The 14,211-nt window shown below is 43.4% G+C and overlaps 1 protein-coding gene across 9 annotated transcripts; it reads right to left on the bottom strand.

The window, feature by feature from the left end:
* Positions 1-692: 692 nt before the first annotated feature.
* On the bottom strand, positions 693-13,973 carry kansl3 (KAT8 regulatory NSL complex subunit 3). Of its 9 annotated transcripts, none has more exons than XM_076038854.1 (22): positions 13,779-13,973; positions 12,567-12,841; positions 12,297-12,467; positions 12,109-12,199; positions 11,768-11,953; positions 11,518-11,646; positions 11,292-11,408; positions 11,101-11,199; positions 10,394-10,465; positions 10,226-10,300; positions 9,991-10,148; positions 9,055-9,118; positions 7,032-7,220; positions 6,232-6,388; positions 5,844-5,921; positions 5,387-5,557; positions 5,084-5,141; positions 4,725-4,837; positions 4,194-4,300; positions 3,432-3,633; positions 2,387-2,505; positions 693-1,508 (listed from the first exon to the last, which is right to left on the bottom strand). In XM_076038854.1, exons 2-22 carry the CDS (start codon positions 12,776-12,778, stop codon positions 1,503-1,505), a joined length of 2,574 nt encoding a protein of 857 aa, XP_075894969.1. In that variant the 5' UTR covers positions 12,779-12,841; positions 13,779-13,973; the 3' UTR covers positions 693-1,502. The 9 variants fall into 9 exon arrangements, with proteins under 9 accessions (XP_075894969.1, XP_075894971.1, XP_075894970.1 ...); XM_076038856.1 differs by having other exon boundaries at positions 693-1,505; XM_076038855.1 differs by having other exon boundaries at positions 2,387-2,502.
* Between the last annotated feature and the right edge of the window lie 238 nt (positions 13,974-14,211).

Raw genomic sequence — 14,211 nt, 5'->3', positions numbered from 1 at the left:
ACGTGCACAAACTCGACTCCCGCCGCTTCCCCGATTGCGCCGAGATGCGCGTGAGCGTGCTCACAATCAGAGTTTGACCTCTTGGCACGGAGGTCGGAGGCTTTCCTTCACAAAGCGGCACACTGAAGTGAGTACAGCGCCACCTCTCGGCAGTCAAAAGAACATCATGGGGGAGTAAGTCAAGAGGTCAAACATTGGATACCATCATTGAAAAGCTTCAATTCTGAACTGATTTGTTTTGTCGTGTCCACATTCGTTTGACTCGTTCTCGTATTTAATTACGCCCGCCCCATTTTGTGCAACATGCATTGAGTCAGATCTTTGCTATTCACAAGAATAAACCATACACATGCAAAGTTTTCAATTCTAAATTCATCGCAATGATGTGTTGCAGAGACTTGCACTGAAAGACTTCAGATGGGGTCGGAGTTGATGAGCGTAACTCTAGTAACCTCAGTTTTCCTGGGCTTGGCTTATATAAGTGAAAGGAGACAAGATGTTATCCGACTACTGCCGATGTGTGGAGTTGTAAACAGGATGTCTGCCGGGATGAGTGGGCTGTATTTATGCTTTGCTGTAAACACAGAAATGCCGCTATCACGCATTGTCACGTTCGTCGGCACTAAATGTTTAACACATTGCCAAATATTTAGATTAACAAGCAGGGAGTCAAGAAGTTCATTTTTTTTGCCTTTTACTCTTTCAATCAAGAAGTCCATATACAGGGAAAACATTACACACTGCTGATGGGAATATTGCCTTATTCAGTTGTTCAGGCAGCAGAAGGTGGAGTTATCCTAAATGCTGGAAAACATGTTTGCCAATAGCTCTTGAGTGCGATTAGTCAACAAGCACACTCAACAGAAGGCATCTTTGACAAAATACTGCAACTCAACACGTAGGACACATGATGATGAACAATGTGGACGTTTGATTTATCGCTGAAAGATAGTAAATATATTTTAGGTCGATCGTATACCAGAATTGATAAAAGCGCAGGTCCAAAATCAAGATATCTATTTACATTTTGATTAACATGTGGAAAAAAATTGTAACGACAAACAGATCTGAGATTAATACATTTTAACTAATGTGTGAGCAATAAGCATTGAGAACTGTTCTACAGTTCTGGCTAGTCGTGGTTTCTTCTGACGTGATACATTTATCTGTGGGATTAACATATTATCGTGGCCTAAATATGACTTTCTTATTAAATGTAAATGTTTAAGACAACAATGCAGACCTTCGCATAAAGAACATGAAGGACACCAGAGCAGCAACTGTAGTTCAGTGCAAAACATTTGTACAAAAAGTATAGGCATGTCAGCAGCTCAGCAGGTTTAGCTCAAGTGAACTGTGAGACGGATATTCTGCATTGGGGCACAGCGTCCATCACTGCAGGGAGAGTTCAGTCCCATCCATTGGCGGCAGCCTCCTGCTGTCCCTGGCACAACAGCAGCTAATGTCAGGTGTGTTCCACGGCAGAAAGCAAAACTCGATTTTTACTGCTGTTAAAGGGCAAAGTAAAAATTAATGAAAGTCTTGACAGAAAATGTCACATTTAAATACAATTTCATCCCTAAAGAAAGATCTGACATTTACTTTTGGGCATTAAATGTCTGCAGTAATAATGCAAGGATAAATCTGGGCACACAGATGAACATTTGCAGAGTCTCTCCATTTTTGATGAAGATAATATTTTGCTGAGATTTTAATTTGTGGTCTGAGTTTTGTAAATTATGTTGCATGATTTGCGTAATTAACAAAAAACAAAAAAACTATCTTTGCCAAAACACAAAAAGGCATAAGTGGGAACTGCTAAATCCTGTTTCTGTCACAAAAAGTCATTAATTAAAATAAAATTAAAATGTGATTCTTGGAGTCTAAGCAATAGGAGCCATGAAACTGCTGAAAACAGCAGCATTCTGGGCTGGCAGTCAGTTGAATCACTGATTTCTTTTCAGACATAATTCATTTTCAGTTTCCACAAACAGTTCTTGCCAAGAGCTACATTTCTTAACGGCAACAAGGCCAAAATTTACATGGCGGGTTTACAAACAAGGTGCAGTCATTTCCAACTACAGTTTGCCTTAAGGCTTGTTTTTTTTTGTTTTTGTTTTTTTTTACTTATCTGAGGGATATCTTGAAGACATTTTATTTTGTTCTATTCAATAGAGCACATTCAGCACAGACTGGCTTTAGTCTCAGTGTAGTGTGGTACAGTGTTGGGACTAGAGGTGATCACGTGACAGAGGAAGTAGGTGTTGCACAGAGCAGTGTTTTAGCATAAACGTTTGCCACTATTGCTTGCACTTGGAGATAGTAAGCTACCAAACACAAGAATATTTACCCACACTGATCAGCATTGCACTCAAGAGAGACACACCTTTGGCTCATGGGTGGGAGTTTGCTTCGCAACCTCAGCAGCTTGGCTGAGAGGTCCCACTCGACTCGGTTGAGCTCCTCGAAGAGTCACCGTAATAGAGGTGGGGGCTTTCTGCCCTACTGACACACAAACAAAACTGCTTAGCGCTAGCGGCTCCACAGAATAATCTTAAAACATACTAAATGCATCTATGCATGAAACTGATGCAGGTATAAACGTTGCCACAGATGTTGCAAGCTGTTATGTTATGGAGGTCACTTGACCAGTTAGAACTCAAACGTGAGCTGGGTGTTTGACATTGTATATAAGATAAAAACAAAAATAAAAGGTCAGTTAGGTGAGAGAGCTGAGAAAAATGACCAATTCTTACCGAAAAAATAAAACAGGGTCAATGAAAGGATGGATTGGATTCCAGTCTTTATTGTGACAACAGAAACAAAGCTTTGGAAAGTGTTAATGTTTTATTGAGTTTCAATGCACTTTCTATAAAGAGGTCAGAATTTGCATTTATGGAGGTTGTGAACTGGTGATTCAATGGAGGGATTTACAAACTACAAGAGGAGACAAACACAATGACCACAAATAAGATGTGACTCACACAGTTGACATTAAAACATGCCTGGGTTTAACTTGTGGGTTTCTTCTCAGACCTTGTGAACCATTTCAACAGTGGATTTAACTTAAGCCACACTTTTCTGTATCAAACTAATTCTAATATTTCTATTTTACAATTGAACTGGTTTACATATACATATTACATGACAAGCATGAGATGGTCACTTTGACCATAAACGTCCCAATATGGCTCTTTATGAACAAGAAACAAAAAACGGATCTGCCCTCTCCTGCTCTACAGCGCCACACCTCAGTGTGACAGCAGGTTTTTCCAGGCAATATATCCGCAACACAGCTGTCTTCTATGGTCCTTTAGTGCAGAGATCCTCCCTGGCCTACAGAGATCCTGATCTATTGTTTCCCAAAACAACAGATAAATGAACCCCGGACATTCATCGTGGCCGCCGCGATTTGGCAGTGCGGGACATACCAGCGGTCTGATTGGTGATGTGTGCCAAGCCGGGCAAGCTGCTTGCCAGTTTAGCCAGCCCGCCATTGGTGAGCAGCTGGTGGATGGCGGTGGTTTTCGCCGCCACTGCCCCTGTGGTGACCATGGGCACCGCCCGGAGCAAAGTACTGCTGCTGGTACCGACAGGGGTCAGGACCTGACCCGGCGGCTTCCCACAAATGGCCTGCGGGTAGAAGAAGGAGGATATCAGGAGCATCACAACAGACTGGAGACACTCAGCTCTCACAAGTATTTTAAAAAAGCACAAGACAAAACTAAAAGCCCACTGACTATACAGTATTTCCCTGTGGTCTTGCTTTGACATTCAGTCGCTATCAGTAAAACAGTTGCAGATATTCTGGATACTTTCATTACCATAAATAGTGAGGACAAACTATTAATAACTATACCAGCGTTACATAACAAAAACAGGCCTACATGTAAAATTGCTAGTTTTTACTAAATGGTGACACTGACGATTGTGGGAATTGTTGTGCGCTGCAGCAAAATCTCACTGGCAGACCAGTTTTGATGTAATCAAAGTCAAGCGAACACGTTAACAGTCAGTCTAACCTTGAAGACAATTGTCTCTCGTGAAACACTGTGTCCATTACCATAATCTTCTTACATGCTCAAACTGGTAGTAGAATGTCTACATTGTTTTGGGTGTGTTAGTGTGTATCGTAAATCCAAATAAAGCGTGTTTGTGTTTGACTGTGATGCAACCGTGTGACAAGGAGGTACCTGCGTGCTGCCCGTGTTGGCTGCTGTGGAGGGCAAACTAGGAGTTTTGGTGACGATCTCCTGAAGGCTGAAACTTAGGCCTTGCAGCAGACTGCTGGCGGAAGGAGCTGCACACAGACACAGAGGCTTTGAGTGAACGGGGCCAACACTTTGGTGAAGTCAAGGGCACAATTTCACAAATTGCTCCCAAACACATCCAACCCTGCCGTTGACCTGAACTAGATGGACGCACACGCACACGCACGCACGCACCAAGAGCACACATGAATGTCAAGTCCAAGGGGTGAGGGTGAGGGTGAGGGTGAGGGACAGCCACAGACGGCAATGGCGCAAGTGCAGATCAATGATGTTGTTTGTTGCTAAATGTTTTCCCCTGAGGCGCTGCCCTCATTCAGGATCACAGAAGCCTGACCTCTCTCGCTGAAGCGCTTACGAGAAGTGTGTATAGAGGTAGGTGACGGTGCGGCGCACTAGCCGCACGGTTCCAGGATGTGCGGAACGAGACGTGCAGGGCGGGACAGACAGCGGTACCTTGGGCAGTAGCCGGAGCTTGCACTTGGACCGGTGTGGAGGACCCTGACACCATGCTGAAAGAGCAGGAGCCTGAGGACAGGGCACCAGGCATCTCTGACAGACTACCAGACCTGCAGTGACACACACAACCAGCAGTCTGCTTCAGCAGCCGACACAGCGAGTGCTGCTTGGCCATCATTCCCACCCTCCAAGCGCACCACTCGTCAGTCCCTCTGCACCAGGCGCGCTTGTCGTAAAGTGGGTGTGGGTGGGTGGCTGGGTGGAGGGGGCGCGGATGTGGGTGTGGGTGCAGGTGTGATCAGGGGTTGGAATGTTCCACGCTGCCCGCCCGTGTGTGCTGTGGAAGGCTTGCTTACCGCTGGCCCGTGAGAAGTCCAGACAACTCTTTGGCTCCGGCCACAGTCTGTCCCACCGCTACGGCCAGAGGGTTTCCCAGGGATATGAGAAAAGGTTGATGTCACTTAACATACAACATCAGTCTTGACAAATACTTATCCATGCAATACAAGTCACACGTCCTTCTCATCACTTCAGCTAAAGTTCTGAGTCAACTGCATCATCACAAATCAAAGCTGAAAACAGAAAAGAGCTTCGGAGCATTTCTCAAACTCCAGTTTATAACGTTATTTCTTAAAATAAATAAATAAAAATCAACATACCTTCCTGACCAGCAGAGTTGATGGCTGACTCGTTTTGGGAGACGATAGTGACCTTGATCTTGGCTCTCTTGGAGGCCTTGCTCTGTGTGGGACTGGGAATCTGCCTCCTCTTCCCGTGAGGCCTCAGCTCATCTCTGTCCAGGCCCTCCATCTGATCACTGGTCACTGGCACTGAACCACCAAGACAAAACAACAGCATTTTTATTACGAGGCTGCCAAGGTTGGTCAAAGCTTGCACAACTTTATCAGAATTGGACCTTTTTTTCTTAAAATTTACCCAGAAATTCAGATTTTCTTTTTTTTGGAGCAACTTTAAACGAGCCGTTAGTCAATTCCAGCTCTGAGCGTTGCTCCACACATTCAGACTTTGGAGGGTATACGCATAAACTCAGGGCAATGGGAACAAGAAAAGAAGTGAGAAAGAAAGAGGAAAGAGAAAAGAAGGACAGACACTTACCAAATATACAAGGAGGGGTGCCAGGAGGAAGATTTTTCCTCACAAGCATGTTTTGTTTCATAAAAGCAGCAAACTGAGCTGAAATGAGTTGGGGGAAAAAAGCCAGAAGAGAAGTTGTAGGAAGACAAGAGAGAGGATGAGAGGAGAGTATTTCAGTCACGTCTCATCTTGCCCCATCAGATGTCGTGACACGAATACGATCTTAATTGGAAATGCGTGTTGCAAACGCTCCCCTTTGACAATGTAATGAAACACTTTGTACAAATAAGCTGCCATTGACTTGAATGGATTTTTACTGAAGTCAGCAGCGTGCTTGGGCGAAGCGTCACAAATTGTTTGCCGTTACCAGGTGAAGCTGCAAAGAGACAACGTGTGCTTGTGAACCAACCTTGCGCCTGTTTCTGGGTCAGCACCGTGCCGGAGCGCTGCATGTGTGTCTTCAGGAGCTGCGTGGCTGTGATCAGACTGGACTTCTGTGCTGGAGACAGACCTGATGTCTTGGGTTTGGGACTTGAGGTGGGACTGCTGCAAACGCTAGACAGGTCCTGGGGGGAAAAGAGGGAGAAGAGCTCATTGCATATGTTGGCAGGGTAAAAGTATTGCTGGTGGACACTAAGATCATCCTTATTCAAGATGCCACTTGACTCGGGATGTTAACCATTAATTGATTATTGACTAATTGTCAATTACGAATTTAATCAGTTAAATTAAAATAGTTGCAATTAACTGAACATTTTTTACACGGGTAGTTAATATCATTATAACAGCGTAGTGAAATAGCAATTCGCCTGTAGGTACTGTGATGATCATAATATACCTAGAACAACTTACTTTTAAACAACTGTTTTTTTTTTTGTTTTTTTTTTACAAATAGTTGAAATGTGACCCATTAGAAGTCAACTTAAGGTCCGAGGATAAATGTTTAGGGTGTTTTTACTGCGGTCACATCGGGCCCCTTAACATTATTTAAGGGTTAAATAATGTGTTCCCTACACATTATTCATTGTGAAATTTAGGTTCCCAGGAAAAATCGCCACTGATCAATTAATCGCTAATCGATCGACAAGGTCAATCAACTAACGATTAATGAACTCATTGATAATTTGCATCCCGACACTTGACAAATGCCAAATATAAATTCTGGCCATTTTTGGCATTCATATCAAGAGTTACAACATGTTAGCTGACCTCTGAACCTGACGGGGAGATGGGAACTCTGAGTGCAGGAGAGGAAGGTCGTCCTCTCTCCATGTCAAAGGGAAGTTCCCGCCGCGGCCTCTTCTTCTTCTCCGTGTCCAGGTCTCTGAGCTCGCCAGAGCCGTGGCTGTGTCCCTCTGCCCGAGTCAGGACACCTGACAGGAAGTCGGCTATCTCGTCCTGGGGTGATAGATCAATTTCAAATTCTCCACTGGACAAATATACATGGAAAGGTACAGCGAAATCCGATTTCAGCATTTGACCCGTCCAGATCTTCATCAGTGTGTTTGTCCAGGGACATTGATTTAGACTTTAATCGTGGTAAATAAAAGGTTCAATGTGCCATCAAAGACATGATGTACTAGTAAAAAACAAACAAACAAACAACCACGCAACTCAAAACGCTACAGTCTCCAGCTGAACCTGGCCACACTCACTGCAAGGGTCATTCGTGTAACCTCATCATAGAGTCTTTTTCAAACATTTTACACACATTTCTTTCAAAAAGCAGAGCCACTGCGTAAAACAAACAGTTGCTTTGCGGTTTATTATGGCACTTAAGGGCACAGTGCATTAAAACTTAGACTTTTATTCATTAAAAAGACCACTAGATGACACAAGTTTACACACTGCACCTTTAAAACAGCAGCCTGCACCAACACACTTTCTGCAATTGGATTTTACCACTGCCACAAGGGGGCAGTAAACACCAAGGTAAAAGGGAAAAAAAAGTTTCCACACACAGCGGTCAAAGAAAACGATCATATGTCAGCCTACATACCTATGCTAGGATACTGTGTTTTTTTTTTCTTTTTTACACTCATTTTGATGTGTACATAACTTGTACTGTATTTTATTCCTTTATTTCTTTTTAATTCACTCTTTGCAATTGCTTTAATTCTTCTCTTTGCACTCTATATGCTGTCGTACCATGCACATTTCCCCAATGTGGGATAAATAAAGGCATTCTACTTCTTAAAGATTGTACAAGACCAGTCCGGACAGTTTGCTGGCTTCATTGCTGCCAACGATCATAATATTACTCTTCTTTACAAGATGCTTAATGTTCAAGTCTAAGCCAGAGAGTGAATATTCAGTACCTGCTTGCAGGCCACTGCGACAGAAAAATTACCACAGCGTCACCTGGTGATTAGCAATTGTGGTACCAAACATACACACTGTTCCAGAGGAGTTTAACCGCTCTAATAACTGTTTTATGACCAGAATAGACAAGAGGAGACGAGCTAACACCCAAGTATAACTCAACTGGTTACAATGGATACGGCAGTGCTGCATCATTTACCATGCATCCACTGACGAGTTGTGTAACTTGTAACATCGTTCTCATGACTTACACGCCGACGGGGAGTGACTGAAGACAATGCTGAGAGTTCTTAACTAATATCACAGCATGCAGTGCTGCAGCTAATTCATTTTACTTAATAAGGTGTCAGACTAATGGAGAATGATTTGAGATTAGCACTGTGTGGGCAATTATATTTCGCAACGGGCTTGTTGGAAGGGGGGGGGGGGGGATCGTTGAGGAATCGATCGCGCTACAGTCCCAGCAACGTTTCGTTGACGGGAGGGGGGAATCGATCGCACTCAAGTAAAGTCCCGCCAACGTTTCGTTGACGGGGGGGCACTAAAGTCTCGACGGGTAGATCACGTGGTTTATGACTGGCCTCACAGAGGCCGGACAGAGACGCAGCAGGCCGCATGTGGTCCGCGGGCCATACTTTGCCCAGGTCTGGATTAGGCCAATCTACTCTACCTACATACTGTTGGAACTGTAGGCAGTGTTGAAAGTGAAATACAAATAAAGTTTGACTTGTTCACTCCAGAAAAAAATAGTTGGTAGTATCTTACAGATCTAATTGACTATTGCATACCATAGGATACACGCCTAAAAAAAAAAAGCCACTGACAGAATGAGACATTTTTGTTTTCATGTAGTTCATATATTAGTGTAGCCAGTGTTGATCTCTATGTACAGCACATTACAAAGACCAACCTGAATGCATCGGTCCACCATTGTCTGTGTCAGTCCCTCTGATCTCATCTTTGCCGAAATGATTCTGAGCAGAATGAAAAGAGATGTACATATTTATTAGAGCTGCATGAATAATCACATTGAAATCAGAATCTTGATTCACACATCATAGAGATCCCATTTCTAAATGAGGACGATTCTTTCATTCAGGACGTCACCTGTAAGAAAAAAAACAGCCCCATTTTCTCCCTCAACAAATGTCAACGCAACGATACGACGCGTAATGCAGAATGGCGAAAGCTGGCAGGTAAGAAAAAACAGCTGCAGCAGTGAGAAGGCCCAGGGTTCTTAGATGAATTTTTCCACTGCTGAGTTAAATTAGCCCCAACCCAAACTCCCCTAAATCCAACCTTTAACCTTGAAAAATTGAAAACAAAATTTTACAGATGTGCCACTGCACATATGCACAACCATAGAGCAGTACCTTCTGATGCGCAGCAAAAATCAATGGATCACTGGCTTACCGACAGAAAAGGTGTGAAAGTCAGAACAAGAAAATTAGTGCAGAAAAAAAAAAACACAGATCGCCCTGGGAACAAAAAAAAGGAAAAGAAAAAACTGCAGGTACTAGAAAAAGGTTCAAATTCCGTGTTGCGGATTCAAAGCCAACAGTGAAAGTCAAACTAACATAACATGTGAACAGTGTTGTACGTGAGTAGCATCACCACTACCAAAGTTAATGTGCCACTCTTGTATCAAGCACCATGACAGTTTTTGTTACATTTTCTTGTGATTCGGATAATTTGTGCAATGAATATTTATCTAAAAAAGATATTTGATCCAAATTCCGGGCAAAAAAAAAATGTGATTCCCATTTTGTCCTGAATCATGCAGCCCGAATATTTCCACACGCATATTATATGTATGGTAATTTAGTCAGTTGAAGTTGTGACTGACCTGAGTTTGTCGTCTGCTCCCCCCACTATCACCATGCTATTGTCTGCCCTCAGCTTCTCCCTGAAGTCCTCCATGCCCTCCATGGAACACTGCAGTGCATTCTGGCCGACAACAAACAACACCGGGGTCTTCATGTCCAGCAGTGGGTCATCCACATCCTGCAAACCGGTTTTCACGTGTAAGTTCACTGGCACTTCTGTGACAAGAAGATGTAAAACGACGTCCGAGTTCCTACCCCTCTAGGCCCATTTGCTGTAAGGAGGGGAAAGCTCAGACAGACCACAGCAGTCAAGTACTCCATAAGGGACACCTGAAACAAATCGGACAAAATGACATTGAAATGCCCTCACATTAGGACACTGTTTAATAAAAGAAGAAAAAAAAAAGAGAGAGAGAGACTTACGTGACAAGCGATGAGAGCACCAGTGTTCCAGCCAACTAGGATAATGGGTTTGTGAGGAAAACGATTGTGAACCTGGAGATTAAATTCACAAGACAGAGTCAATACCGCGGCAGACACCTGACTTGCTAGACTAAAAACTAAATATGTCTGCATCATAGTCCCGGGTGATATTTTACACTAAATAAATAGTATTTCTTGTCTATCTGTGATCTTAGGGCAGGTTGGAGATTTTTTCAGAGATGCCGGTGGTAAAGATAAGCACCTCCTTTATTTCTTTTGACATTCTGAGGAATTTAGGAAGTGCTGCCACAAGTTAATTCACAAATCTAGTTATGGATGGACCCTTGGATAACAATACTGAGCATCCACAGATTGAGCTATAATTCTACGACTCATATCCGACGAAAGAAAACCATTTTTCCATTTTGATGGATCAACAACATGGTTGAATTTTCACTCATTTGACCAAAATATCATGTGCCATTTAGCCCTGTCCTCTTCAAGAATGGAAAAGACCACTGCACAGTCAACACCTCGATTATTCAACAGTTCAGTGAGAATAATCCCTGTCTAAAAACTTTACAGAAGCAGTACAAATAAAAGCAAAAAAATGAAGGTAACAATAGTCAAGCCATAGTCTGATGAGGCAAAAGCTTTTACAGTCATTTAACAAGATACAAATAATCATTACAGACAAAACCTCATACCTCCATGACTTTGGCCCTGACAGTACCCAACATATGTTCCAGGCACTGGGCAACGCCAATATTTGCACTGCTGTTCACATGGCAGTGCATTGGGATGACCTGACAGAGAAACAAAACATTTTACGATGCAATCATTTGTAACCGAGAGAGGAAACTACACATTCAAAATGACACTGAAATAAGATCCAGACCTTTCCCAGGCAGGCGAGCTGGGACTGCCAGAACCTCATTCGCCTTGAGGTGGAGAGGGCGGGATTGGTTGGACTTGATGGGACAATGATGATGAGCGGCGATCCAGGAAGTTTGCTCTGGGAAGAAACCAGACAAGGATTTAACCATAAACTCTTGAAGAGAGTAGTGAACCGAGTGACAAAGTGATATTTTTCTTGTTCCTGACAGAACGGGGTCAAGGGTTACCGGCTTGTTTTGAGACAGGACTCCCACGGCGGGGTCCCACGGCCGCTTCAGTAGCAGGGACAGCGCCTCAGCGCTCGGCGAGCCGGACTTTGCTGATGTCAGCAGCATTCTGTCGATCAGCAAGGGCATCTTTCAGGAGAGAAGAGGAGAAAGCGAGGAATAAATAAATCATTGGCTCTTACGCAACAACATCCCAGTGGGTGTCTGGCAGGGAATTTATGGCCTCTGCGTTCAACAACACATCTCGTACCTTGCTTTTGAGAGTCTGCAGCACATCTAGGTAGGCAGCAAGCATGGCAAGGCTTAAGGACTCAATTAGAGTGGTGTGCAACCACTGTGTCAGCTTGGTGTCCCAGTTGATGCTGGCGAACGCGTGCCGCACCTTACGAGCACACTTGTCCACCGCTATTCTTCGCAAAATGGGCTCATTGGACGCCTACGGAAACAACACACAAATGATGATGAAAACGTTGCAGTGTGAGATTTCACCTTTCTTATTAATACAGTGAAAGTGTGTTGGCTTTGTATTTAAGCCTGTATTCCCGACATGCGGATCAGCTCATTAAACTTGAATAAATGGGCACAACTTACATTTTCATTAGCGAGACGAGCCAGCCTTTCAGCCTGGAGAGCTCTGAGGACTTTATTAAACAGCTTGTTTTGGGTCACCGACCATCCAGTTCTGAAATGAGGAGTGCTAATGTCAAAGCGAGCAAGCAAACCTTATTCGCCTAGTGTCATGTCACACAGCTATGACCGATACACAGATATTGAATTACTTGTTGATGTGTTCTTCCCAGTCGTCTGGTGGCGGCGGGCATTCGGCAAAGGTCCGCGCAAACAGAACATGTCGCTCGCACTCCTTCATCACATTAAGGGCTTTCTGATTATCATAGAGGGGAACAGGCATCGGTGTGACCGTTTCCACATCTATTACAGAATCGGAGTCTCTGCGGACGAAAGAAAACAAGGTTGAGTTGCTTCGCTGAAACACAGGGAAAGGCTGAAGACACCATGATGTCATGTTATGGAAAAGGTTTTAGACTCACGATGTAGCTTCAGGCTGGCGACGAGGAGTAACAAATAACGTCCTAGTTGGCCGAGCGCTGCTGGCGTCTGGATGGGCATTCCATGGTTTGGCATAGCTGTGGTCCAGAAATACCAAATCCAGTTCTCTTTCATGAGCTGACAATTGGAAAAGCAAGGACGTGCCCATCTTCCGCGCCGAGAGCTGGAAGTCCTTATCCCCCCCACGATGCATCCTGTTCCTAGGCCCAGGAGGGCCCTGTACAGGACCCAGCGATGCGTGTGAATTCAGGTCCAACTGAAGGAAACAGACGGATACATATCACATGTCAAAATTAAATTAATAATACAAAAAAAAAAAAAAATCCATGCACACATGAATTTGGGGTCACTGATTTTTCAACACTGCTAAGTGTTGGGTTTGAATATGGACATTGGGTAGATTGACACAGTACGTAGTTTTTTTTTTACAGACTGACTGACTTTGGTTAATAGAAAATTGGGACTTTACATTATCCTCACACGTAATGAATTAACTTCAAGCTCAACTTGATTTTCTGCCAACTGGTGAAAGCAAAATAATTTTGGGAGAAAGAATGTGAATAGCCTAGGTTTTGAAACCTGTCATTTCTGCCCAGTTCTATGTACTAATATTAAAGACGTAAGACTTTATTTTGTTTATTTATTCATTTTTAACTTTCTTGAACCTGAAATGTCATTTATAGCTTTGAGACAACAGACTTTCCCAGGTGGATTTCTACAAGAATTTTATAGATTAAAAAGCTTTATATCAAAGTGAGAACAGATTCCTGTAAAGTCAAAAATCTAGTATCACAGACGACCCAAACCAGACACATAACTTAATGGATGTATCCGTGCACACACGAAACATTTAAAAAAACAAAAAAACAAAAACGTGTTTTGTTTTTAAACCTGGCTGTCTCTGCCATACACCGTTGAAAGCTGTTTATCGGGTTTTGAATGTTACCAATAATATTGTACAATCAATAACACTAAATTACTTACTGTGAAAACGACTTAATTCTATCTGATATTAAATAACAATGAACCAAATAACCAAAACCCCACATGGCCCTGTGCCTTCAGTATTATCTTTGGTTTCAACGCATCGAAAAGGGACTGACGTACGGAGGCTGGCCTAGCATGCTAACGTTAGCATAACATGCTAAAGGCTAAGCAAACGGCGCCGTATCTCCGCTTTTCAACTCACTCACCTTCAATCTATCCCTCCATGTTTGTCCGGCGACTCGAAACTGATCGTGGGAAGCCAATATAACCTAAAAATGGACGGGGTTCACTAAGAATTATGAGCGTTATGTAAGCAAAAATATTTAGCGCGACAAGGCTCCGTTTCCTTTTGTTGTGCCTTCAGTTGCCATACTTGCCACTCGCCCCTCCTTTCGTCGAGGCGTAAACATTCAAGACATTGTGCAATGTCGTTCACGGAACTGGCAACCCACTTTGTTGCGCGCCAGGGAATGACGCAAAATCAGGACTGGATTTAAACGAAGTGTGGATCACTAGTTATTCGGGGCTGAGCCTCAGCGAAGTCCTGCTCAGATCTGAGCAGGTCTTCGCAAGGCGAAGACTCGATTGTATTTGTAATGTTTATTATTATTAACGGTCCGGCTTCGAACCTCATTTTGA

Source organism: Nelusetta ayraudi, unplaced genomic scaffold (genome assembly GCF_046127955.1).
Source record: "Nelusetta ayraudi isolate G7.1 ecotype Tasmania unplaced genomic scaffold, CSIRO-AGI_Nayr_v1 ptg000058l, whole genome shotgun sequence".
NCBI lineage: Eukaryota > Metazoa > Chordata > Actinopteri > Tetraodontiformes > Monacanthidae > Nelusetta > Nelusetta ayraudi.
Note: the sequence above shows the minus strand (reverse complement) of the source record. Positions and strands in the feature narration are given on the sequence as shown.

Bases quoted from the DNA above. Each gene is read 5' to 3' on its own strand.
- kansl3 (XM_076038852.1), bottom strand. From the start codon at position 12,778: ATGCATCGTGGGGGGGATAAGGACTTCCAGCTCTCGGCGCGGAAGATG. The intron at 5,558-5,843 runs GTAAGTGTCTGT...TTGGTGGTTCAG, and splicing joins CACCCCTCCTTGTATATTTG to TGCCAGTGACCAGTGATCAG. The intron at 5,142-5,386 runs GTATGTTGATTT...CTCTGGCCGTAG, and splicing joins CAACTCTGCTGGTCAGGAAG to CGGTGGGACAGACTGTGGCC.